Source organism: Pongo abelii, chromosome 1 (genome assembly GCF_028885655.2).
Source record: "Pongo abelii isolate AG06213 chromosome 1, NHGRI_mPonAbe1-v2.0_pri, whole genome shotgun sequence".
Classification (NCBI taxonomy): domain Eukaryota; kingdom Metazoa; phylum Chordata; class Mammalia; order Primates; family Hominidae; genus Pongo; species Pongo abelii.
This window is the reverse complement of record NC_071985.2, coordinates 191,976,439-192,001,387: the sequence shown is the minus strand read 5'-3', so window position 1 is coordinate 192,001,387 and position 24,949 is coordinate 191,976,439. Positions and strand designations below refer to the sequence as shown.

The following is a 24,949-nucleotide window of genomic DNA, read 5'->3' as shown; positions in this document are numbered from 1 at the left end:
ACATCATACTGCAGTGGTGACTCACGACTTCAATCAGCAAGTATTTATCATGTCCAAAGCCCAAGGTGAGGGGCCAGGCCAGGGCCAGGCTGTGGCTCCATCACAGCACCCCTCACCGACCAATGGGGCACCCACAGCCTTGGGGTTCACCTGGTCTTCTCCCTCGCTGGACAGCTTTGCTCTGGGCCTTACTGTCAGCCTCTGCTGGGACAGAGCCGCTGGGGCGATGAGTCCCTCCACCCTCGTGTCTTGGCTTCTTCCACACACGCTCCTAGAAAAGGGCTGGCAGTTGATTACTGGCCTGATGAGAATATAGGTCCTGGAATCTGGACGTCACAGCTGCAGGTGGCTGTCGAGGCACATGACAGACAAAAGCCCAGAGAGGGCAGGCTAGCAGCCAGAGACACCCAGCAAGGGTGGGAGTGGAACCTAGGGCTCTAGCCACCTGCCCCAGCCCTTTCCTTCTTGTGTCCTCCAACTTCCAAGCGGCCCCTTCTTGAGAGGAGCCTCCAACTCCCTGCCTTTGCCAAGACAAAAAACCAGAGTACGTTTCCTCATTTATTATAAACACAAGTTTGCAGGTAAATAGAGGGTCTAAAAAATACATTAAAATAAATAATTGGGATTCTCAAAGTTCTTAGGGCAAATAAGTTATATACAGACAGGAGAAGCAGAGCAGGCCCTTCTCACTGGGAGGGTCCCGAGGGAATGAGGGTGCAAGGACTCTGGGGAGGGAGAGCTGGAGAGGACACAGCCAGCCAGGATGCCAGCCCCAGGGGGAGCCGTCCAGCCTCCAGGGCTGGCTGAGGCATGCGTGTTCGTGGCTGCACAGTTGCTCCTGGTTTGTAGCCCAGCAGACAGGACACTCCTCAGGACGCAGCCTCCAGATGAATGTACTCCCCATGCAGTTCTTCCAGCAGAGCTGTGGGCCAGCAGCCAGCGCTCGAGGCTGCTCTGCAGTCTGGAGGCCGAGGGCTTCCCTGGGCAGTGCGAGGACATGGAACTGCCTTGGACGAGGCTCCCTCACCAGGGAGCTTGTGCCAATCCTGGCAAATGGGTCCAGCTGTCTGGGACCAAGGCCCCGGTCCAGGAAGCAGGCAGAGAGTCCACAAGCCCCGGCCACTTCTCTCCTCCTCTCTCCCCGCGGGCTTCCTTCCCAATGTTCCTCCAGCTCACGACACTATCTCTTCCTCCACCTGGAATGTGTGGACCGCGGCTTCTGCATGGCCTCCTGTTGTCGCTTGGCAAAGAGGCTCTTGACTGTGGAAATGTCCCTGGGAATCAAGAAGGGTCAATTTAGCATCTCAGGAGATATGGACTGTCCAAGACTGCCCCAGAGCAGGGGCAATGGGGCTACAGCCCTTGCCCAGATCCTGGGATCACAGCTGCCCTGGGGTCAGAGAGTGGTCTGAAAACAAGGTCTGCACAACCAGTGCAGGCCAGCCCAGGCGTTGAAGCTTCTCTGCACATGGGGGCTTTGACAGAGCTAATGTTCAACATCAAATGCTGCCAGAATGAGTGGACAGCCAAGCACAGCCCTGTAGGTCTCCCGTCATCTGCCTTCCCACTTCTTTCCACACCTTTCCATACCTTTGCTCCTGCTCTTCCCTCCAGGCTGTGTGTATTCCCCTCACCCAGAAGCCACCTGCTAAAGTTCTGCTTATTCTTCGAGGTCCAGCTCAAGGTAGTCCAGCCCAGAAAACAGGGCACCCCGCTGCCCTTTGAACCTGGCTGGGTGGCCACATCCTGGCTCAAAGAACTCTAAACTGGGAGCCAGGAGGCTGGCTTCAGTTCCCAGCTAAGGAAACTTGGGCAACAATCTTAGCTTCTCTGATCCCCTTTCTTAGCTTGTAAAACAAAAACAGGCCTGAGCTACCGAGAATGAGTACAAGTTTGGCCGAGCCAGCTCTGCACACTATGAAGTGTGTGCATTTGAAAAGTCTTGTACTCATTTTTTTCATTCTCAGAAAGTTCCTAAGCATATGTTGGGTCCTGTCCATCCCACCATCCTGCCTTTTCTCCTATTTTTCTGCCGCCCCCAAAAGGTGAGAATCTCTGAGGGGCTGAGCTGGGCCCTGGGACCTGGCCAGCTGCAAGGAACCCTCAGTGACAGAAGTGGAAATGGCAAACCCCTCCACAGCTCCCACGGGCACAGACCCTGGGCTACACGCTTCATGTGCGTCCACTCATCTGACCTCACAGCAACCCCAGGCGGGGATGGATGGCACAATTTCCCTGTTCAAATCATAGGAACTAGAGGCACAGTGAAGTTGAGGGGCAAACCCAAGGTCACAAAGCTTGTTCCAGGCTGGGCTGGGGTTCAGATCAAGCAGTCTGCCCCAGAGGCTGCCCCTACAGCCACTCTGCTGCCCAGCAGGTGCAAGTGTCTGTTCTTGAGTTGGTTTGGTTGAACAAGCATTCATGGGCACCTCCTGGGGGCCAGGTCTGAGTCACACTGAGGCACCAGGGAGGAGATGCAATCTGAGCAGCAGAGAGGGAGCAGGCTGGGCAGTTGGCCCCTCTGGACACCAGCATGTGTGAGATGCTCCATTCAGCACAGCCTGAACCAACAACTGCGGTCCTTCCCAGTCATGAGCCTTCAAACCCTCTAAAAAGTCCACTTCCAGGCCTAGTGGTAACAAAGAGCACAGTAGGTAAGAGCACAGACTCTGGGGTCAGCCAGATGCCGCTGACTGCTGTGTGACTTTGGGCAAGTGGCTTTCCCTCTCTGAGCCTCAGTTCTCTTTGCTACCCAATGAGGACCCAGACCTGCCTCACATAGAAAATATGGGAAATGTGCAAGGCACACAGGAGGTGCTCAGTCTGTGCATGTGTCCCATGCCCTCACCTCAGCCTTTGGAGAAGCTCTCTTGTAGTGGCCCCTGTCTTGCCAGTCTGGAACACGTCTGCAGGGGACTTCTGGCTAGGGACTGCCCCGGCTTCAGTCCTGCATGAATAGCATTAGGGCCCAAGTGATGGACTGCCCAGGGCCCTGAAGCTACCTGGCTGCAGGCCCAGCCCAGCCCCCACCCCTTCCCCATCCCCACCTGCCTGCAGGAGCAGATCCATTTCCACCCCTGTGCACCTGGCATCTTTCCCTTTCCAGGTGGGGTGGGGACCGAGGAAAACTGAGCTACCAGGAACGTGTTCTTAGCCCCAGAAAGAGGCAGCTTTTTTGGCCTTCCCAGAATCTGGCCTCCTGCAGCTGCAGGGGAAACTGAGGCAGGGGCGGGGCCTCAGCTTGAGACCCAGAGGAGGAGTTTCTCGTAAACCATCATGGGAACTGGAGCTTGGGATTTTTTTTTTTTTTTTTTTTTGAGACTGAGTTTCGCTCTTGTTGCCCAAGCTGGAGTGCAATGGCACGATCTCGGCTCACTGCAACATCTGCCTCCCAGGTTCAACAGATTCTCCTGCCTCAGCCTTCCGAGTAGTTGAGATTACAGGCGCCCGCCACCATGCCCAGCAATTTTTTTGTATTTTAGGTTTCACCACGTTGTCCAGGTTGGTCTTGAACTCCTGACCTCAGGTGATCCACCCGCCTCGGCCTCCCAAAGTGCTGGGATTACAGGTGTGAGCCACCGTGCCCGGCCAGAAGCTTGGGACTTTGAAGCCAGTTTGGTTTTCCCAAATTCTCCATGTGGATGAGGGAAGGAACAAAGCCTCCCACCACTTTACAGATGGGAAAACTTAGGCTCAGGTAAGATAGGAGACCATGGCAAAGGCCCCCCAGCAACTCTGGGGCCACCCTGGGATGGTGACATGGCTTCCCAACTCCAGATGCCATTTCTTCCCCGAGCAAGCTTCAAAGTCCCCCTGAACCTCAGGTTGGAATCCAAAGCCCAGTAGGACTCGATCAGACAGACTCAGGCCCAAGGCCTGGCCCTCCTTCTGATGAGCTATGCAGCCTGATGTGTCCTGCCCCCTCTCTGGGCCTGAGTTGCCTCAGCTGTCACTGGCAGACTCTCTCCTGCCCAGGAGTGAGGGCATGAGTGTTCCCAGAAGCCACCAGAGCTGGGCATCAGGAGGCCCCCAGGGGTGACTTGTTCCTGCAGGAAGGGATGGTGCCATGGACCCAAAGCAGCCTGTGGGCCCCTGGGTCGCTTCTCACCCCCAACTTGCCACTTCGCTCCTCTGCTAGTCTCCCAGACACCTGCTCCCCAGGGCATGCCCGGGCTTGCAGCTACCCTATGCCCCTGCAGGCTGGGTGCCCACCTACCAGGGCCTTCGAAGGCAGAATGTGGCACAGGCGGGGTCCCTGGCGCTGGAGCACTGACAGCGCCTTGGCAGGGAGCGGCGCCGGCGTCTTGGCGGGTTTCCCAGGCCGTAAGGAGCTGTCTGTCTGTGGGCGGGCAGCCAGCAAGGTAGTGGTGTGGGGTGGAGAGAAAGAGAGAGAGAAAAAAAAATAAAGAGAGAGAGGATTAAATAAACCACAACCATTGGCAAGCAGGGACTGTCCACACTGCCCACTGGGACAGCCACCTATGCCAGCAGGGTGCCAATGAAAGGTGACCAGACCTTGACCTCAAGAAGTCATACCACTGAAGTCACAGGCTCCTCCACAAGGGTCCTGGTAGCCCTTGGCAAGACCCTCCCCTTCTCTGGGCCTGGCTTGGCTCAGTGAGAGCTCCGAGCATGGGGGCAAGGAAATCTGTGATCCTACCCGAAGTTGAGAATTGGGAACCTCCTACTCTCTCTCCCCTCTCAGACAGGCTGGTCCCCCTGTTCTCAAAGAAGGCTCTCAGCTAGCTCTGGAGGAAGGGCGGCCACTCCATCTCACAGAAGTAAACACAGGCTCATAGCTAAGCTGCCCCGACCTGGTCCCCACTTGCCTGGGGGGGGGTGTAACAAATGTGCCTTAGAGGCTTGACTTGAAAGTGGGGTGTGTGCGTGTGTGTGTTCTGATGGGATTGATTTCAGATTCAGAGTCTGATCAAGCGGGCCAGGGGAAGGGCAGGGGCCCCGTGGCTGGCTGGACCAGCACTTTTGAGAGACAGAGCTAATTTTAGATGGTGTGGTTGGAGTCGTAGTGACTCCAGGTAGACTCAGCACGCAGGGACTGGCAGGGTTCCCGCCCTAAGCAAGTGTTTGGATGCGGATTAGCTTCACACACGCTTACGTGCAGGGCTTCTCTTGCCTTTTGCAATTTGGGGAAGGGAAAAAAATCACAAACACACACAGAAACTTCAACTGAAGGTATGCAGTGGCCTGGAGGCAGCACGGGTGCAGGCGGAACAGACAGCACTGGGCTCCCACCTGGGTGTAGCCAGTAGCACAGGGTAGGTTCTCATCTGTCGTTTGAGGGACTATCCTGCCTTATGGGGAGGATGGGGGGCTCCTGAGATGATCATGCACGTGCAGTGCTTGGCAAAGAGCCTGGCATAGTCAAGGCACGGGTGCTGTCACTAATCGTATTATTATTGGAAGACCATGCAGAGGCAGCATGACAGAGACTGTGAGCTCCGGCATTCCCCAACCGAGGATGGTGCCTACCCTTACGATTACCTGTGTGATCTTGGGGAAGGCGCTTAAGCTCTTTGAGCCTCAGTACTTGAATCTGGAAAACGGGGCCAACACTTGCTTACCAGGCTGTCTTAAGAATTCTCAGGTGACAGCCCTCTCTATGGCTCAGGTGGTCCCCACTCAGGAATTGAAGCAATTAACTATGGATACTAGCCAATGCCTCCATCTGGAGGCCCAGGGAAAGATGGACTGTGTCAACGTTCCCTAGCTTGCCAGTAGCTTCCACCCTGACACCCTGCCCCAGAGCTCTCCCTGCCCCCAATCCCCATGGTTGCTCACTCAGGAGTGTTCACCCAGATGATGTCCAAGTGGCAGAAGTAGACGCACTCTTTGTCGATCCAGGAGCTGCAGGAGCAACGGCGAAGCCGAAGGTGGGTGCCTTGGGCATGAGATGAGGACGCTGGCTGCTCCAGGGTGGCAGCAGCCTGGCCCTTCCCTGCATGCACAGGAGGGAGAGAGAGGTGGAGAGGTGGGTTGGGGTGCCCGGCACATCCCGGAGTGGGAGACCCACCATGCTCCTCCTCTTGCATAATCGAGGGAGTTGGCACTCTTGCTGCTCAAGAGCTCCAGGCCAGCCCAGGGAAGTCCCAGCAGCCCGTGGGGAGCCTGGGCACCTCTGTATTTGCAGAACCTTTCCCCTGCCACCACTGCCGCCAGGCTCCCGCCCCTGTCTGCCCCCAGCTGGCTTGGGAGGCACTGCAGCCCTAGGGGGAGACAGAGATAGACAGACCCAGGAGCTGTAGGCGGCAGGTGAGGCCAGGGCAGCTCACCTTCATGCAGGGCCACGAGCAGGGCCAGCGCAACGGAGCACCAGGTAGTAGGCACGGAGACCATCGCGGTGGCAGAGCGGGCAGGCTGGACTGGAGCAGGGAGCGCCTGTTGCCAGCGTCCTGCTATTAAGCTGAGCAGATAGCTCATTGCCTCGGTGCCCTGGCTGCCTCTTATACCAGGCACGGTGCCCCACCCCTTCTGGTCCAGCCCTGCCCTGCTGCACCGGCGGGCTGGGAGCCAGGGACACCGCCTCCTCCCCGGGCGCCTGGCCCGACCCAGCCTCGGCAGTGAAGGGGGGAGGGAGATGGAAGGCCCGTTCCTCCCTCTGTGCCTGGAGCACCTCTGGGAGTCCTGAGGCTCCCTGGCAGTCCCCAGGGGCCCCCTCGCAGTCCAGCTGGACTTCCTCAAGTCACCCTCAGCTGCCCCGAGCCCCCTCCCTCACTCTCTTGGCGGCTGCTCCACAGGTCTCGCCCAGGGCTGTGAGTGTGGAGGAGGAGGTTCCATGAGCAAAACCCCTCTCTTCGGAGAAGACTCTGCCATCTATCCTGCCTGCCCTCTGCCAACCAGGCTGAGGATGCCGCTCTGTTGTGTGGGATGTGAAAGACCCACGCAAGGCTGTGTGGCCTTGGGAGAGTCAGAGCCCTCTCTGGGCCTGCCTCCCTCTGTGAAGGACACAGCTCACGCCTGACTTCTGACCAGCCTGGAACTGCTTCATCCCCACCTCACCCAGGAAATGCCCCACTCAACCCCTGCCCTGTCACCCCAGGGCCTGGGGCAGGAGTTCTAGTCCCTTCCAGAAGGTGTTCAGGTATGCAGCCATGGCCAAGGGCATCCTTCCTGGGCCTGCTTCCTTGTTTGCAAACAAGGCCAAAACAAGAAGGTACTTCACCCTGCTTGGCTTACAGGCTCCTTTGAGACTAAGAAGGTGGCTTCAGACCCCTTTCCAGAAAGATGTCCCTGAGGACACACACACAAAGCGCCCCTTGAACAGTCTCCTGTCCTGGCCATGACAGGATGTCTTGGCTCCCACTGGTGGCTACTGTCTGCAAAAGAAGTAAGCCAGGAGATTTCTCTGGGGACTGGCATTCTGCTCCTGCCCGTCTGCAGGCCCAGAAGCCTTGCTGGGGAGGGGAAAGCAGGGATGAACCAGAGCTGTGCCGAGCAGCTCGGGGAACTGGCAGGCACCCTCTGTTCCTGCCCTGGCCTGGCTCAGAGTCCACCTCCTGCTGGAGTCTTCTCAGGGACCCTGTCTCCAGGCACAACAGGAAAGGCTCTCTCATTTCTTGGAATTCCCAGGGCCTGTATCTCTCGTGCCTGCCTGACTCATCCCATTGCACTTATCTCCCCTGCAATCTCAAGGTCCAGAGCCCCAGAGGAGGCAGGGCCTGACACCTACCCTGCACACAGTAGGGGCCTTGCGAGTGCTTCCTGAGGGCAGGGGGATGAAGAGATGCACACCTGGCTTTCCACTTACAGAACCCAGGATGCCCAATGCTCAGTTCCTGTATTCAGCAGCTCCTTTGTCCTTGGACATTTATGAAGGGGACAATAGGTGACCACCAGGAACAGGCAAGTTTGCATCTTCCTAGGGTGTGCCCAGAGCAAGCGTGCATGTGTGAAATCCTGAAGAAACTGGCAGAACTGATGGAGGGTGACAGCAGGATCTTCCTTCCCGGAGGCTGAGCTGGCTCCTGTGAAAACAAATAAACAAACGTTTCCTGAGCACCTACTACGTGCTTGGAGCACTATCGACTCTTCCTCACCACAACCCCAGGAGGCAGCTATTATCAGAGGGGAGTCAGCTCAGGACTGCCCACAAGGAGGCTCAGAGAGGAGCAGGGCCTGGCCAAGGCCACCCAGCGGGCAGGTGGCTTGGTCTATCAAGTAAAGCACAACGGACTCCCCATGAGGTGCTCGCTGCCCTCCCACGTCGTGCCTCTCGAAGAATTTAGAAGAGTATTTCTGGAATGAGGTGAGCAATACTCACAGTCATTTCTATCAGCCTCTGCAAGAATATGAATACGGAATTAAGCAGGGTTGGGGGCTGGTTGGGGGTGGATAGAGAATTCAAGCCGCTGGACCGTGAAGAGAAGAAAGAAGGAAAAGCAGGTCAGCGGGGAGACGGAGGGGGTCAGGGTGGGGAGGAAAACAAACAGGGAGGTAGATAAAGACAGGCAGGGAGAGAGGAGGAGAACGAGGAAGCAGTGCATAGCCAGAAAGAAAGAATTCGGATTTGAGAAAGTAGAAGAGGGAAACCATAGGGAGAAGAGGGAAGGTTATAAGGTGTCTAATCTTTACACAAATGCAAAACGCCTGCTCAAGACAATAGGGAACCAGAGGCTCTGAGCCGGGGAAACATAATAGAAGCATTAAATGAACCCAGAGGCAGGATCCCTCTCGGGTGTGAAAGAAGGGTGACGACAAGGCAGGGGCTGCTGCCGGAGCCCCACAGGGTCAGCACAGAGAGCTGCGAGCTGGGCCTGGCTCCGGTTTCTCTCTTTCTCTGCCCTCCGCCTGAGCTGAACAAGCAGGGCTCCTGTGAAATGGAGAGGACTGGCCCAGGAACCTGAGCGAGCCCAGATCATTGCCGGAACAGCGCTACCCCACTGACAAGAGTTAGTTTCCAGGTAGGGAAAATTAAGCTGAGTTAATTATAGCCCCAGCTCCCTGGGTCGCTTAGCCTGGGCCTCTGTCCCTCGCCTCTGCCCCTCATGGCTGGTCGGACTGCATGACCCTGCCACCTATAACTGTCCTGGCCTCACTGTCCCTGTCCTTTCTAGGTGGCCTGGCTTCACGGCCCCCTGGCCCTACTGCTCTGGCCCTGGCACCTGCCCTAGTTTGTTGAGGCTGCAGGGGGGAAGAGCAGGGAGCCACCAAAGGTCACTCTCTCAGAATTTGAAGAGAATTGCTTTACTCACTAAGTGATTTGTTTCCCTTATGCTTGCAGCAGCCCTATCCAAGAAAGAGGGATGTGTGGGGAGGGAGGGTTGGCAGAAGAGAGCAGTTGAGTGTATTTCTGAGTAAGACACTGGGCTAGAAACTGCCCCCTAGAAATCCCCGTCTCCACTCCCATTTGGTAGATGAGATAACTGAAGTGCAAGAGGAGGAGCAACTGGCTCAAGACACTGATGGGGCTGGGCATGTTCTCTTGGTTCCTAACCTGCCTCACCCTTTCCTATACACCCGTGAAGCTCTCCCAGGGGTCCAAACTGAGCCCAGGATCCTGGGTCCCTTGGAGAAAGGCTGTCAGGAAGGACCCCAGTGGCAGGAAGGCTGGGGCACTGGGATGAGGTTAGACTGTCTCTCTGTGCACCCCAAAGCTCCCTCTATAGTCCCAGCTCTAAAAGCAAATATGGTCCCATCAAGCAGCTGTCCAGCAGCTGTGGACACTGAGCTGAATGGAGGTTGCATGGGAGTGAAGACTAAGTCTCCTGGTGATGTCTGACACAACAGGGCTGGGCTGCAGCAGGTGCCTGGGATTGCGATCGAGGCCCTGGACCAGGAAGCTTTGTCCCAGCTCTGCTTTTCATGATATGTGGCCTAGGGCTCCTCTCCCTGGCCTCAGGTGTCCTGCCTTCCCATTGATGGCGAGAGGTGCTTTCACCTCTAACTGCCTGTAACATTCAGGATCAAGCTGACCTGAGTTTAGCGCTCCCCAGATGGAGGCCCAGGAGACTCCAGCAGCATGGCTCTTGCAGCTTGAGGCCTTCTGCTCCTTCACCTGTGCAAAACCAGTCATTTCCCCATCGACACCTGGCCCCACCGGGTTTTGGGAAGTTCTGTTTGCAGCCCCAGTGGAAGGGACACAGTGTCTTTGCTGTAGGCACACACCGTGCAGACGGCCTAGCAGAGCGAGCAGCTGGGAAGAGGGGCTGGCCAGGGGAGATGACAGGAGCTTGCAGGGGCTGGGGGTTGGGGAGGGTTTGGCCCTGGAGCCGGCCTGGGTTGGGGCTTAGGGACTCAGGAGACTCAGACATTCCCATCACCACTTGTCCCAAATGCTGTGGGTCGGGCTGCCCCCACTCGGGCCTGGGGCCACTCAGCCTCAGGGCCTCTTTCTGGTGGGTGGTCTGGGCCTCCTGCCATCAGCCACAGCTCACCCTGAGCCAGCAGGACCAGCCACCACCCACACCACTGTTCTCAAACTGGGTCTCTGCGAGGGCAGCCTCAGCCTGCAGGGCCGGCTCCCTGGTCTCCACGGCTTCCCTTGGAGGACACCCTTGGTCCTCTTCCCTCTATCTCAGCCCATTTGGAAAGATTTATGTCTCCCACATAAACTATACTTTCAAAAGAATAATTCATGTGCTCTCTTTGTTATCAGTCTAAGGGTAATCAGAGCAGGGTCAACTAGGCCTATGGAACTGCTGGAATTTCAGCCAAAAGCAGACATGGTTCAGTCAAGACACCCTTGTTAAGAGGCCATGTAAGTCCTCCTGGACTTTTTGAAGTGAGGAAACTAACTCAGGACTCAGCATCTAGGATGGAAATCTCTGGACTCCAAGGCTTTGAGTTACCTCTAATGGGCTAAGGGCCAGATTCCCCACTTAGCCTTTTAGGAATAGAGGATAAATAAGCATTTATTGAGCGCTTAATATATTCTGAGCCCTGTGCTAAGTGATTTAGGTATATTAGCTTCGTGAACTGTCACAACATACCTGTGGGGTAGTTACTGTAATGAGTCCCTATTTTATAAATGAAGAAACGAGGCTCAGAGAGGGTGACTTGCCCCATGTCAGACAGCTAGGAAGTGGCAGAGCCAAGGTTAGAAAGCAAGTCAGTGTAGCTCCAAAGCCCGGCCCTGAGCCTACGTGTCCCCAGTGTGCTTTCCCAGCCCTTGGGGAGCCCTCCCGCCTCACAGCAACTCTTCTCCAGGGCACACTTCCCTGCTCTCAGCAGGCAGAGAGCCCTAGGCAAGAACTTTTCCCCTTATGCTTATCTGCTATGGGACCAACAATCTATATCATGTCTATCCAATGATCCTCCCATCTATTCACCTACCTACCCATCTATCCATCAATCCACCCATCCACCCATCCATCCACCTTTCCTCCCAACTACCTTCTTTCTATCCATTGATCCATCCATCCATCCATCCATTCATTCATCCATCCGTCCGTCTACCCACCCATCCATCCACCTTTCCTCCCATCCACCTTCTTTCTATCCATTGATCCATTGATCCATTAAGCCATCCATCCACCATCCGTCTACCCATCCATCCATCCATCCACCTTTCCTCCAATCCACCTTCTTTCTATCCATCGATCCATCCATCCATCCATCCATCCATCCATCCATCCGTCTACCCACCCATCCATCCACCTTTCCTCCCACCCACCTTCTTTCTATCCATTGATCCATCAATCCATCCATCCATTCATCCATCCATCCGTCCGCCTACCCACCCATCCATCCACCTTTCCTCCCACCCACCTTCTTTCTATCCATTGATCCATCAATCCATCCATCCATCCATTCATCCATCCATCCATCCGCCTACCCACCCATCCATCCACCTTTCCTCCCATCTGCCTTCTTTCTCTCCATTGATCCACTCATCATCAAACCTTTTATCCATCCTTCCGTTCACACATCTACTCAACCAGCCTCCCATGCACCCATCCTCCTTCATGAGAAACAAGGTTGGACAGATTAGGAGGGTCAAGGCTTGAAGAGCTTTGAATGATATATTACACTGTCCTGGAAACATTATTTGGTTGCTTCCTAGAGGTGGGTGTGTCTCCCCACTGATATGATGAGATAATTGAAACACGGTCTTCTCTGGAATTCCTGCCTCAGAGCCTAGCACGGGCCTGGGCCCATGATCTGTGCCAAACACTGGGGTGAAATGAAATGCAACTAGACGGCTTCATCTCACCAGACAAAGCTTTGCATAGACACCCCTTCTAAGGAGGTCTAGGCCCCTTTTCCCGTCTGATGCCATTCTTCAAAATGCTCTAATGATGAAGACTTGAGATCATCTTTAAGGAAAAAGTCAGAGATGAAAGGACCCTTGGTCTACACCCAGATGATGAAGCTGGGGTCTAGGGAGGACGCTGCCAGAGGTCTCCCTGTCAGGCCTGGATCCTGGAGACCCAGGATGTCTGCATGCTTTTCTCTCTGAGGCCTAGGCCCCTGTGCTCAGAGGGGCTGGAACCCCAACCTTCTCTTCTATCCCACCATCACCACCAGCCAAGACATGTAGCTGGTATTTTTTCAAAGTCACACCCACTATGTTGCTTAGAACCGATGTTTTCCAAGGCGCACCCAGGGCCCCACCAGGAGGCTGCCTTTCCCCTCTGGGAAGGGGTGAGCCACCAGGAGGCCGCCTTTCCCCTCTGGGAAGGGGTGAGCCACCAGGAGGCTGGGCCACGCAGGAGTACAGTACTTCATGCTAGAATGAAATGTCAGCTACAAATAAGTGCCTGGTGCTTCTATCATCAGGATAACTTGGTGCCCAGGAGGCAGGCAAAGCCAGGGTTCCCACTGTTATTTTAGGCCAGCATTCCTAAGAAGAGGTGTGCCTGGGGCGCCTCCTTGCCTGAAGGCCTTGGCCTTCCTGCCCAGCTACTGGGAATCCTGAGCCATGAATGACCTAGATGGGCACAGCTGGGCCCCGGTGGACAGAAAGGTGGTCAGGAGCTGAAGCCACTGTCCAGGGGGAGCTCAGGGTGTGGGGGTGAGTCAGAGGCCAGCCCACCTTTGGCACCTCTGAGGGCTGGCAGATCCGGGTTCCAGCTTCAAAGCTCTGTGATTCAGGCTTGAATCCCCCCTCACCCACTATCCCATTATGGACAAGCGCCTGAGACTGTGCCAGGCCAGGGGGTAGTGTGGGCTGGGATTGTCCAGTCTGGGGGCTGGTTCTGTGGCTCACTAACCATGTAACTAAGGGCACACCATGGTTTAGTCTTCCTGAGTGTCAGAGGCCACATTTGTCAAGAGCATCTAAGAAGAAAAATCCCACCTGGCAGCTGCTGGGAGTGCTTCATGGTGGAGCCAGTGTGAGAGCTGGCCTCTGCCTGGCTCAGGAAGGCACTGCCCACCCACTTCTGCTTCCCTTCCCCACTCACCTTGGGAGGCAGGGTGCTGTGGGCCTTGTAGTGTGGACAAAGTCCTGGAAAGAAGTGGGGTGTGTGTGTGTGTGTGTGTGTGTGTGTGTGTGTGTGTGTGTGTGTGTGTGTGTGTAGGGTGTTATTAGAATATGCCATCTTCATGCCAGGGACCAGATCCCCATGACAGGTCCCTCCTCTGCTCTGGGTCACCAAATCCCTCCAAGGCAAGTGGCCACCCTGGCTTCATCTGCCCACTCATGTTTGCTTTGGCACACCATGCAGCACCACACCAGACGAGAAGTGTGCGGAGATTTGGGAGGCTTCTAGGCAAAGCTGCCTTCCTGCAAGAACCAGGCTTCAGCTTGAAATGTGTGGTCTGATCCCAGCTTGGCGCCAGGGTGAAATGTCTCACCAACTCGAAATGCCCACCCTGGCATTGGACCTGCCTGGGTTCTGACCCTCAGCTGTCTTTCCTGCCTCATCCCACTAAGGCTGATCTGGGTGTCCAAGACTTTAGTCAACCAGACCCCAGGGTGGGCCACACTCTGAATGCATAGCAGACTTCCTCACCTTATGCCTCTGGGCAAACTGGGGCCTCCCATCCTCTTTCCATTCCTACTTACTTGGTTTACTCTGACCATTCTTCCAGGCCCATCTCAAATGTTACCTCTCCCAGGAAGCATTCCCAACTCTGTCCAAGCATCTTCAGTGGACAGATGAGCTCTGAGACTCCCAGAGGGCCTTCTTGAGACTGGGAAGTGAGGGTGTCCTGGGTCCAGGCAGGCAGCTCCCAGGCTGGGAAGAGGGGGACATGGAGTTGCAGGCTTGGGCTTGGCTTCTGGCTGGGTGGCTGCTGGCAAGCCCCTTCTCCTGTCTGAGCATCAGCTTTGTCCTCCATGAAGTGACGTGGCCCTGGTGGTGCCTTGGGGACTAAAGCGTGAAGCCAGCAGCAGCCCAGAAAGACTTTTTAGAGCCTTTGCACCCACCTGGGTAAGTTTAGTACTCGACCTGCAGAGGGCGCTCCAGAGCGACAGAACCCCAGGAGCCCTTCCTTGATGCTACTCCATCAGCAACAGGAGAGCCCAGCCATCTACTCCCATCATCCACTGAAACCAACCTGGCCACCTCCCCATCATCCGCTGAAACCAACTTGGCCTACTATGTGCTATCATAAGAATCTATGTGAATCATAAGAATTCATCATAGCTACTGTTTACTGAACTTTCCAATGTGCCAACACTTACAAAACCCACTATATAATATATATCATCACAATTAATCATCCCCGTGGGAAGGCACTTAGTATTATTCCCACTTTATAGATGAGGAGCCTGAGGAAGTGAGGAGACTCAGGAGGTGAAGTGGCTTGCTCAAGGTCATTTGAGTCGATCTCCCTGCTATATGGCCTGCATTCTTATCCACTATCCCAGCACATATGATCCCAGGTAGAATTTTCATAGGATGCAGCTTATTATTACTTTTAGTTTTCAGATGGGTAAACTGAGGTATCTTGTCCATCTAGCAAGAAAGGAGCTGGGATCTGAACCTAGGTCACCCTGAGCTCTTGGCCTCAGCACGCAACCTCAATTTGGATTTTCTTGTCAGAACCAAAGAGTCCCCCAGAACAGGTCCTGGGGATCGACCTCAGGGCCTGAGTCTGGGGGCAGCAGGAGAAGTTCCTCCATCCCTCAGCCTGGTCCCAGCCTTTAGGAGCAGGATCTCTGGGAGCTTGCCGGGAGGAGCCGGCCGTTAACGCAGTGTGCTGGGTGGTGAGGTGAGCAATGACTCAGGATGGGAGGCCCTGAGGGGGTAGGCACACAGTGGAGACAGTACTGGCCTGGTCACACCAATCCTGGGGTCCCCTAGGAGGAGGAGGTTTGGGTGAGGCAGGGCTGAGTCACGGCAGTGAGGTCAGACAGGGAGCTGGGGTGGCCTGATGAACTCACACCTTCATCTGAGCCTGTCAAGGGGCCATGGGCCCAGCAGGCCTGGTGAGCCCAACCTGGCAGAACAGGCACACCCCTTCCTTGGTTGTCCATAGCCAGGGGGTATCTGTGATACCAGAGAGTCTCCCTTTAGGCTTTCTAAGGCCTCTGCTGCTGGAGCCCCAAACCCTGCCAGATTGGGGAGGCAGCTGGTATAGGAGGCAGAGTGGGGAAAAAGGGACAGAATCTCACTCTGCCCCTTGGGGCGTGTGCCCTGGGCAGCAATCGCAGCTTCTTGAGCTTTGGCTTCCACTTTGTCCCATGGGTTCATGTGAGTATCTCAGAAGCTGATGGTCTTGTCCAAGCCCTGGCACATAGCTGAAGCTTGGGAGAGGCAGGTGGAAGAGCGGATGGCCATCACCAGCCAGGAGCCCACCAGAGAATGGGGGGCTGTAGCAGACTGACCTTGACCACCCTGGCTCAGTGCCACACCCCAGTGTCCTGGCCACTGCCTGTGTGGCCTTGGGTGAGAGCCTTCCAATCACCGGGCCTCAGTTTCCCAACGTATCAAATAAAAATAATAGGCTCAGACTCTCAATAGGAGATAGGGGATGATGTCGCAGGGTTCCTGAGAGTTCCCACCAACCCTGTGTACCAGATATGGTGGTGGGGGCGGGGCGGAAGAGAGCCAGAGCCATTCCTCTGGGGCCCAGATGCAGTGGGTGAGCCCCTGCCATGCCACTTGGAAGTTAAGCCTGGGAGCCTTGGGAGTCAACTGCCTGCCCCCCACCCAGCACTCCCCAAGGCTGATCCAGAGAGGCTGGGGGTGTCCAAGGTCACACAACAGCCAGCTGATGTCCACCACCTAAGGGAAGGGGGCCTTTATCTCCCCAGATAAGAGGCCCTGAATGGGCGGGGAAGGCCTCGTGGCCTCAGATATGGGTGGAACCTGGGGGTGGGGAGTGGAGGGCCAGAGCCTGGCTGACCCAGGCTAACCATAAGGCAACCGCTTCTCCTGGTACCTCCTCAGCCTGAGTCAGCGAGGGGCTGCGGATGCTTCTGAGTTCATCGCCTGCCACCCAGCCTTGGAACCCAGGCCTCAGGCACAAGGGAGGTCTGTAATAATGACTTGGTGAGAATGACAGCTGTGTGGGGAGCTGTGCCCACGTGCCAAGCACTCTTCCTGCCTTCATTCATCTGGTCCTCCAAACAGCCCGAGGAAGAGGGCAGGGCAAGGCCTGGGAGTGAGCTTCAGAGAGGCTGCATAAGCTGCCCAAGGTCACACAGCCAGGGGTAAATAAGAAGGGTCTTCAGCTCCACGGCTGTGCTTTCTGCCATCATGCAGCAAACATGCCAAGCCCACTCAGTGTCAGGCCCAGGGCTGGGGCTGTGGATCTCTGGCCCAGCTGGGACTTGGGGAAAGGTACCCCAAAGGCATCACTATTTGCCTGGGAGAGGGAGCTGGGAGTGTGGAGGGCCTTTCCGTGCTTGGCTCTTTGTTGGCCAAAAGGGAGGGACAAATATGGACCTGCAGGACCCCGGAGGAATGAGGGATGCCTCTGCCTGGAGACTCGGGAGGGCATTCTAGCCAAAGAGACTTTGAGCGAGGCTGTGGAGGTGGAGCGAGCATTCCTGGTAGAGGGATGGCCCAGGCAAAGGCCGGTAGGCCTGAAAGGGCATGGAGTACCCTAGGATAGGGAGTGAACAGCCTGAGGGATTCCGTGGTAAGAGAGGAGGTTGAGGCCAGACCACAAGGATCTTGAATACCAAGCAGAGGACCTGACCTTTTCCTGAGTTCAAAGTGGAGTCAGAGGAAAAGGTGAGGGTGGGGGCAGTGGCCTTGCATCTGTTCTGTTGAGGCCTAGGCCAGGTGGTCTCGAGCCAGTGGGCGTGGGGTGGGTTCCTTTGGACTCTCAGAAGGGCCCCAGGTGGGTGACGCCACAGCCCAGTCTATCTTGGCATCTGAGAACAAGGCCATCTGCTGGCTGCCTCATTCCTGCAAACTCAGGGTCAGAGGGCCTCTGATGAGCCCAGCACCCCACAGCTCCAAAGAACTCCACGGTCTCTGAAACCAGGCTGCAAGGGCGAAAGGGGTAAGGCTGGCAGAGACATCCTGGGCAGGGCCCCTCCCACTACCTCATTTTCCAGCTCTGACAAGTGCTTACCCAGTGGGGGACAGGCAGCTCACAGCTCGGAAGTCGCCTGGCTGCCCTAAGGAGGCCCATCCCAGTATGGCCCTGCCCGGCGGGGCTTAGCTCGCCCTTCTCTATACTTTGGTGTTGCCCGTATCACCGGAGGGTGCTGGGGACGCAGGTTTGTTGAACCCTTTCCCTCTTCCTTCCACCAGACAGTAATACTTGGATCCTCACTTGTAATTTCCCCAACAACCCCTGGGGGGCCCCCTTCTGCCGGCACCCACTTGATGGATAAGGGAATGGAGGCTTAGAGAGGGACGCATCCCGGAACCCCACGGACCAGTCTCAACCACCAAAGGGCAGGGAGCCTGGAACCCTGCGGGCCACACGCTGCGCAGCTCACTTGAGGGGACACATGTAGATTCTGAAACCTTACAGCCCGGATTCAAATCCTTGCTCTGCAGCTCACTAGCACCTCACCTCAAGCAAGGCAGTGTCCATGTCTCATTCCCTGCCTGGAACCTCCTCGTGCCTCAGGAGGCACAGGGTGATGCTAAATCTAAAATGGTGACGCTAATAGCACCTTCCTAGGGGTAGGTGTGCGACTTAGGTGAGATAACTCATACCAAGTTCTTACAGCCGTGCCTGGCAAATGCCCCCTCGGCAGATGGAGAAAATGAGGCTGAAAGAGAAGAGAGGCCTCCCCGGCAGGGATCCGCCCCCCGCCACGGGCCCCGCGGCCGGGCGGTTCCTGCAGCTGCCTCTCCCTCTCGGGCCTGTTTTGGGAAATCCTCGGGCTGGGGGCCCGAGCGCGAGCGGCCGCGGCGGACCTGCAGGCGGCGGCGCTCCACCCGCCCTCGCCTCCCGACCAATTTTGGGCAAAGCAGCGGCGGCGGCGCGCTACGTGCCGGCCATGAGTCAGCGCGCAGGAATGCGCAGGACGCTTTGTTCCCCGCGCCGCGGACGAACGTGCTGGGACCGGGGCGTGGCGGGGCCTGACATCACCGCACGGGCAGCACGGCCACGTGCGCCCCCAACCCCACCTCCGAACCGCAGGGCCGCCCGCGCCTCGCCTCCCCCTGGGGCCCGGACCCCTGCGGGGACCCTGAAGGCCCAGCCCGGACTCCAGCAGTCCCGTGGAGCTCCGGCACCCTCCCTAAGCCTCGGGCGGGGGGGTCTGGTCTGAGTGGTCCTGGCCGCCCAAGCACCTGGGTGGCTCACAGAGAATCAGCAACTGCGGGGAGGGCTGCCCGGGAGGAGGAGGGGAGCTACCCCGGAAAGACTAGTGGGAGGCACGGAGACCTCGAGCGGCCACAGCAAGACCTGACGCTGCCCTGGGGAGGCCGTGTGGGGCCCATCACCCCTTCTCCACATGGAGGCTGGTGTGGGAAGGAAGCGGGGGCTGGGTCCCCCAAGTCCTGCCTCCAGCTTGCGGGGTGTTTCCCTGAAGCCACTCTCCTCTCTGGGCCTGGGCCTGTCCAGTGGGAAATGGGATGACCCTGGCTGTCTTGCTCTTCCCCAGAATCCTGGGCTGGGAAACGAGGTCTCGAGCCCAGAAGTGCTTTGGAAAGGAGTGTAACCACCTCGAGAAGTCTTGGCAAACTCCAGATGGCCACGCGGAGGGCCTTTTGCGGGTGCCAGGCTATGTCTGGATCTGACCGGTAACCCTGAGTGCTGGACATTGCTGCTGTGGAAATGCAGGTGCAGAGGGGGTGAAGTCATCTGCCCCCAGCCACGCGAGGACTGGCAGGGCGGTTAAAGCCCCAGGGCAGTTTGACTGGGCACCCCTTCTCCTGGATGAGTGAAGACCCTTCTCTTGGGGAATGGCAGGGTGGCTCCCACAGCTGCTGGACGCTGCCGGCCGTCAGCCCTGGCAGAGGGAGTGGGGAGTCTTGAGGCTCCACTGAGGGCTGCTCTGAGAGGGTGCGGAAGCTGCTGGAATCGGGGTCCCTCCTGCCCTGTGTGGCCTTGGGCACCACTTGCCTTTTGGGTACTCCTGTGACTGCTCTGTCTTCACAGGAGGAATTCCATTTTAGCTTCCCCATCCCTGGTGGGGGGCAGCAACTAAATGGCCAAGTCTGTGCTTAGGACCGGAGGTTCCTCTGAATGGTATTTTTTTTTTTTAGAGACTGGGTCTTGCTCTGTCACCCAGGCTGCTGAAGTGCAGTGGTGCTATCATGAATCACGCAGCCTCTAACTCTTGGGCTCAAGCGATTGGATGGAATTTTTTAATGCTCTCTTCCTTCCCCCTCATCTGCAAGATCCCTAACACCAGGGCATAGCAGCCCACAGTTCTGCCCAGTAAACAGGGCTGGAGCATGGGGGTCCCAGCTGGCCTGGAGGCCCTTTGCAGGAAGCCACCTTTGTCAGCCTTGGTCTCAGGGACTCCGCAATTGAGCAGGTCCTCACTGGGGTCCTTGCCAGCCCCTGGGACTCAGTGTATTCTGGAACTCTCTGGCTTCTGTCCCTCTTAGGCCATATGTTCTATATGGGGGACACGGATGTCCTCTAAAGAGGATGACCTCTTTTTACACCAGGGCCTATCTTGCATGGCCTTGTTCATACCTTCATGTCTGTCCTCTCTTGGTACCCTGACCTGATCTCCACCCAGCCTTAGCTGGCCCCCTGTGGCTGGCACTGGCAGGAGAGGCTGAAGCTCCCCCGCCCCTCCCTCCCTGCAACCATTGGCTCTGCCTGGCTCCTCCCTGTGTGGCGGTCTTACCCAGAGATAGCATGGCTGCACCTTGGGCAAAGTTGATGCTGTAGGGGTTGGGGAGGCTGCTGTCCTGTCTGGGGCCAGAGGTCCCTGCATTTGGGAGAGTGTCTTTCATTCTGCCAGCAATACCGAGGCCTCATTTGCAAACCTCTCTGCCAGGGTGTGAAATGTGCACGGAGGCAGAGACCACACAGCACAGTGGTTAGCTGCCGGGCTCTGAAGTCAGCTGGTTCTGAAGTCAGCCAGCTCTGAGACACTTCTCTGCACCTCAGATTCTGCATCCATAATTGGGGGGCCAGCTCCCCTTTGTGAGCATCCAGGGAGTCAGTAGATGCAAACATCCTAGAACACAGTGATGAGTCAGCATGAGTCCCCCCAAGCCTGCACCTGGAGTGTTATAGTGACTTCCACATCGTCTTTACTGTCTCTCTTGACTGGAGTCAGTGACACCAGTCCTTCTCCTGTAGATCTCTGTGGTCATAGATTCTTCTGATTTCCCAGCAAGGAAGACTGCTCGGTGTGGCCCCTAATAGCTCACACTGTAGCCTAGAGAGCGGCAGAGCCCTGCCACATAGCATGGCTGGGGAGGTAGAACCTGGCCTCTGCCTCCAGTACAGAATGGTCTCTGAGCCCTTTTGACCTCCAAGTCTCAGAGAGTCTGAGGACACAAGGTGACAGGAGAGACTGGAGCAAGCAAGTATCTGCACGTGCCCCACCCCCTGCAACTACACAATTCCTGGCACTCACGGGCCCCGCCTTGGCCTGGCACGCCTGCTTGGGTTTCTGCCCGTGTGGTTTCCCCTTGGCCTTTCTATCACGTCCGCTGGCAGAGCATCCCCAGCTGTCTGCATTCCTGTGCCATGAGGACGGCCACCTTGGGGCCAGGCCTGGCTAGGACGCCCCCTGAGAGTGGAAGCGTGCGTGCTGGCCAGGATGTGTGGGGACATAGCTTCAGGCACCTGCTTCTCCATGCTCGTGCATGGCTGTGCCTGTGTGTCCGTGTGTGCATAGGTCTGTGCGTGCATTGGCAGGTATGCAGAGTGGACACAGACAGCTGTGTGGATACACATGAGTGCCATGCAGTGGAGGCCTATGTGGGAGGAAACATACAAGCTCCTAGGGGCCCCCATGGGCCTGTGAGTGTGGACCTGCACTCATGCATGATGGTGAGGCACGCATGTTTCCCATACCTGAGGGCCCTTGCATATGTGAGGGTCATGTACCCAGGTGTGGCCCTTCTCAGGTCAAGCTCACAGCCACAGGAAGAAGTTGGAGGAATTGAAAGAAGGGGGTCAGGATGAAATCAAATGCAGAGAACCCATTTGCCCAGCAGAGCTGGAAGCTTCCCACATGTTCCCCTGTTTACTCTCATACCAATCCCTGGAGGGATAAATGCGGGAGAAATGGCCCTCTCTGAGCCTCTCTGTTTGAAGTTAGGGTTAGGGTTATGGCTATTTGAGGCTCAAAGAGGGCCAGTCACTTGCCCAAGGTCACACAGCCTGTAAGTGGTGGAGCCACTGCCAACTCTGTGTCTACCTGACTGTAGAAGCTGTCAGTCAGGGAAGGGAGGCAGAGGAGCTGCTGCAGAGCTCTGAGAACAGCAGAGACCTATCCACTGTGTAGCCCAGGGCCCAGCAGGTCCTTTGGAAGGTGAGAGCCTCTGAGTGGCCTGCCCAGGCTATGTGCACCCTGGACCCCAGCTGCTACAGCTGGTTACTATTCTAATAAACATGTATAGCTGTTACTCTGTGCTAGGCCCTGGTGTAAGTGCTTTGCACACAACAACGCATCTAATTCTCTCTAATGCCCTAGGAGGCCAGTGCTATTATTATTCATTATTATTATGCTATGTATAAGATTTATATTATGTAATATGTAATAATAATTATTAATAGACTATTATTATTCTTATTTTAGAGATGAGAAACTGAGGCACAGTTAGGTAAAGTAACTTGCCTGAAGTCCCACTGCTAATACCTGGCACAGCTGGGATTCCAGCCCGTACAGCTTGGCTCCAGGGTCCGAGGGCAGCCCCCAACACATGCCACTCTGACTGGCATCTCCTTGTGCGTGAGACAGACCCCGACCTCACCCCCTTTCTGCTGGGTGGTCTCTACATGCAGGCCCAAGGAAGTTGAGGGCTGGGTGCACCAGCCTCTTACCTCACAGACGGGGAAACTGAGGAAACTGTATCTGTACTGGTATAGTGCCTGGGCCTTCAGAGGTACTCCCGGTGCCCAAGCAAGCGCTGACTTTGTCTGTTCCTCACTTGCTATGGGAGTTGAGACAAGTGCTTGCCCAGTTCCCAGGGAGAGCAGGTAGGAAGGAAGTCCTGAGAGGAGGCGGGGCAGGCCTGGCAGCGGGCACTGCGTGGGCAGACTGGTGAAGGCGAGGCTGGGCCAGGGCTGAAGTCAAGGCTCCGGAGCCGGTTTTCCCAGGCTGTATCTGAGTAATCCTGTGTCTATATTTATCTCCTCCTTTCCTGGGTGAGCAAACAGAGCCTGATGCCAGCCAGGCCCGCCAACCCCCCCCCCCGCCCATGCCAGCACGTTTCCTTCACCTGTAGGGTGGCCCTGGAGAACACCGCAGTCTTGGCCCTAAGTTCAGCTTGGCCTACATAGGACACACAAAAGGGTGCTTGAACCCAGTGGCTTCTGTGAGGAATCTAATTGTCAGAGGTGGCCAAGGATTCTCCAGTCTTGGTTGCTGCAGACATGGGCAGTCATAGCCTGGGCAGTGTCGGTGCATTGGAGGCCTGGGAAGCACCCTCTACTCTCAGCATTCAGGAACAAAGGTCCTCTTTTCTCATATGTGCCTGACATGCCTTTCATTCCCGCATTCACACGTTGCTCTAGATGTTGGTCCCCCTTCCCTCCAGGATAGTAAATTCCAAGAGGAGGTATGCGTGCCCAGAGGCCTAGAACACAGGCTCTAGAGTCAGACTGCTCTGAAGCTCGATCCTGGCACCCTGACCGTAAGCTAATAACCTCTTCATGACTCTATTTCCCTGCTTGTTAAATGGGACCAATACTTCCTACCTTCCAGGGATCATAGGAGCGTTAAGTTAGAGGCATTATGTGCTGACAGATTGGATGGGCTGTGCTGGGGAGGGGCTGTCTGTCCCCACCTGCAGGCCACAGGGGACATATATACATGGCTCTCACAACAGGCACACACTAATGGACACCCCTACTTTTGAGAGGAACATGCAGCCTGAACCCAGGGTGGATTAAATGGGTTGGGGCTTGATCCCTGGGAAGACCCCAGAAGGTGCAGGAGCCAGATACTAACTTTGCTGAGAACCTCTTCAGAGGTGGAGGAGGCAGGCTAGGTGGCCATTGACAAGAGATGATGCAGCCTGGACCAGGCCTAGGCGTCATCACCCTGGACCCTCACCAGGATCACCATGGCTAGCTAGGCCCCTGCCCTGACGCTGGCCTCTGCCCTGGTGGTGCCACCTCCCTGACCTTGGAGCGGCCTGGGTCTGGTGCACGTGCACGGCAGCCCCATCTGCTCCCAGGCTGGATTAGGCAGAGTCCGAGGACGTGCCGGGCTGGCAGGCTCAGGGGCGGGGTGGGCGCTGGTGCTGGGGCTGCCCTATGCCAGCTCAGGCCTGGGCTGTGGCAAAGCCTTGTATGGCTCTGGCGGAGAGCTCAGCTGGCAGCACCCATTGGCTGGACTGGCACTCCCAGCTGGGGCTGCCCAGCCCCAAACCACGGGTAACTAGAGACGCCGGGAGCAGGTGGATTAGCATGTCCGCCCGCCCGCCTGCCCTGCCCGCCCCAGGGCTGCTCTTTTCCTTTCCTAAAAAGGCAGAGCTGGGCAGGAGAGACGGACAGTTGAATTCAGGCCTGGGGTAGAGGAGGGATGGGTGGGGTGGTGCAGGTGGCTTTGTTGAGGGATCGGGAATCATAGCCCTGACCTTGGGCCAAGTACTTCCCAGCTCTGGATGTCAGTTTTCTCATCTGGAAGGGAAGCAGTAGGCAGCGGGGTCCCCCTGAAGTAGGTGATGCCTGGAAAGGACTGAAGAATATGCATGTTGGGGTCCCCCAGCCCCAACCCAGGTTCCAGGGCTGCTTAGTAGCAAAGAGGCCCAGATTCTCTTTCCATAGGAAGCTAACCACTTCCCAAATATGGGGACCTGGTTTCAACTCCTGGCCCTGCCACTTACCATGATGTCCTTGGGAAAGCAGTGTCACCACTCTGGCACCCTGAATCTGGGCAGATAACTTCACTGTGACTCAATTTCCTTGCTCGTTAAATGGGGCTGATACTTCCTACCTTTCTACTCTAGAATAGATGATGAGGTTATAAGGCATCTCCTCCCAGGGTCTCCTGAGCAGTGCCCATAATGAATCCCAAGCAGTACAGCCCCGTCTGCACCCTCTTCACTTGCTGTCTGTCCTCCATCAGCTCTTCCTTCTTCTCTCCACTCATGCCCATCTCAGGCTGGCCCCTCCTATCTACAGTGGCCCACCCGCCCGGAGTCTCCAGGACAGAGTGTGGCCTCCAGGTTCTGAGCCCAGAGAAGACCCAGGCCTAAGGGTGAGTGTAGGATCCCCGAGTCCTGCAGCCCCAGCCTAGACCTGGACTGGGACCCAGACAAAGCTTGGTGAAGGCCTCAGTAGCAGCCAGCAGTGGCCACCACCCTCTGAGGCTGGGGTCAGGGGGACAGGTGAGCGGCCCTGCCGCTTGCCAGGGTGTGATCTTGGGCTCTCCCCTTCATCTGCAAATGGGAGTGTGCACCCTGTCCTAGTCCACTCCAAATGGGAAAGCGCTTCATGAACCTTAGAGAGCAGCCTGGGAGGCCGGCTGGCCAGCGATGTGTGA

General features: G+C 56.5%; 1 protein-coding gene across 1 annotated transcript; it reads right to left on the bottom strand.

Moving 5' to 3' along the window:
• Nucleotides 1-444: 444 nt before the first annotated feature.
• Nucleotides 445-6,354, bottom strand: EDN2 (endothelin 2). The gene is made up of 5 exons (XM_002810970.4): nt 6,291-6,354; nt 5,800-5,956; nt 4,217-4,339; nt 2,849-2,947; nt 445-1,274 (listed from the first exon to the last, which is right to left on the bottom strand). The coding sequence occupies exons 1-5, from the start codon at nt 6,352-6,354 to the stop codon at nt 1,181-1,183; spliced, it is 537 nt and encodes a 178-aa protein (XP_002811016.2). The 3' UTR covers nt 445-1,180.
• Between the last annotated feature and the right edge of the window lie 18,595 nt (nt 6,355-24,949).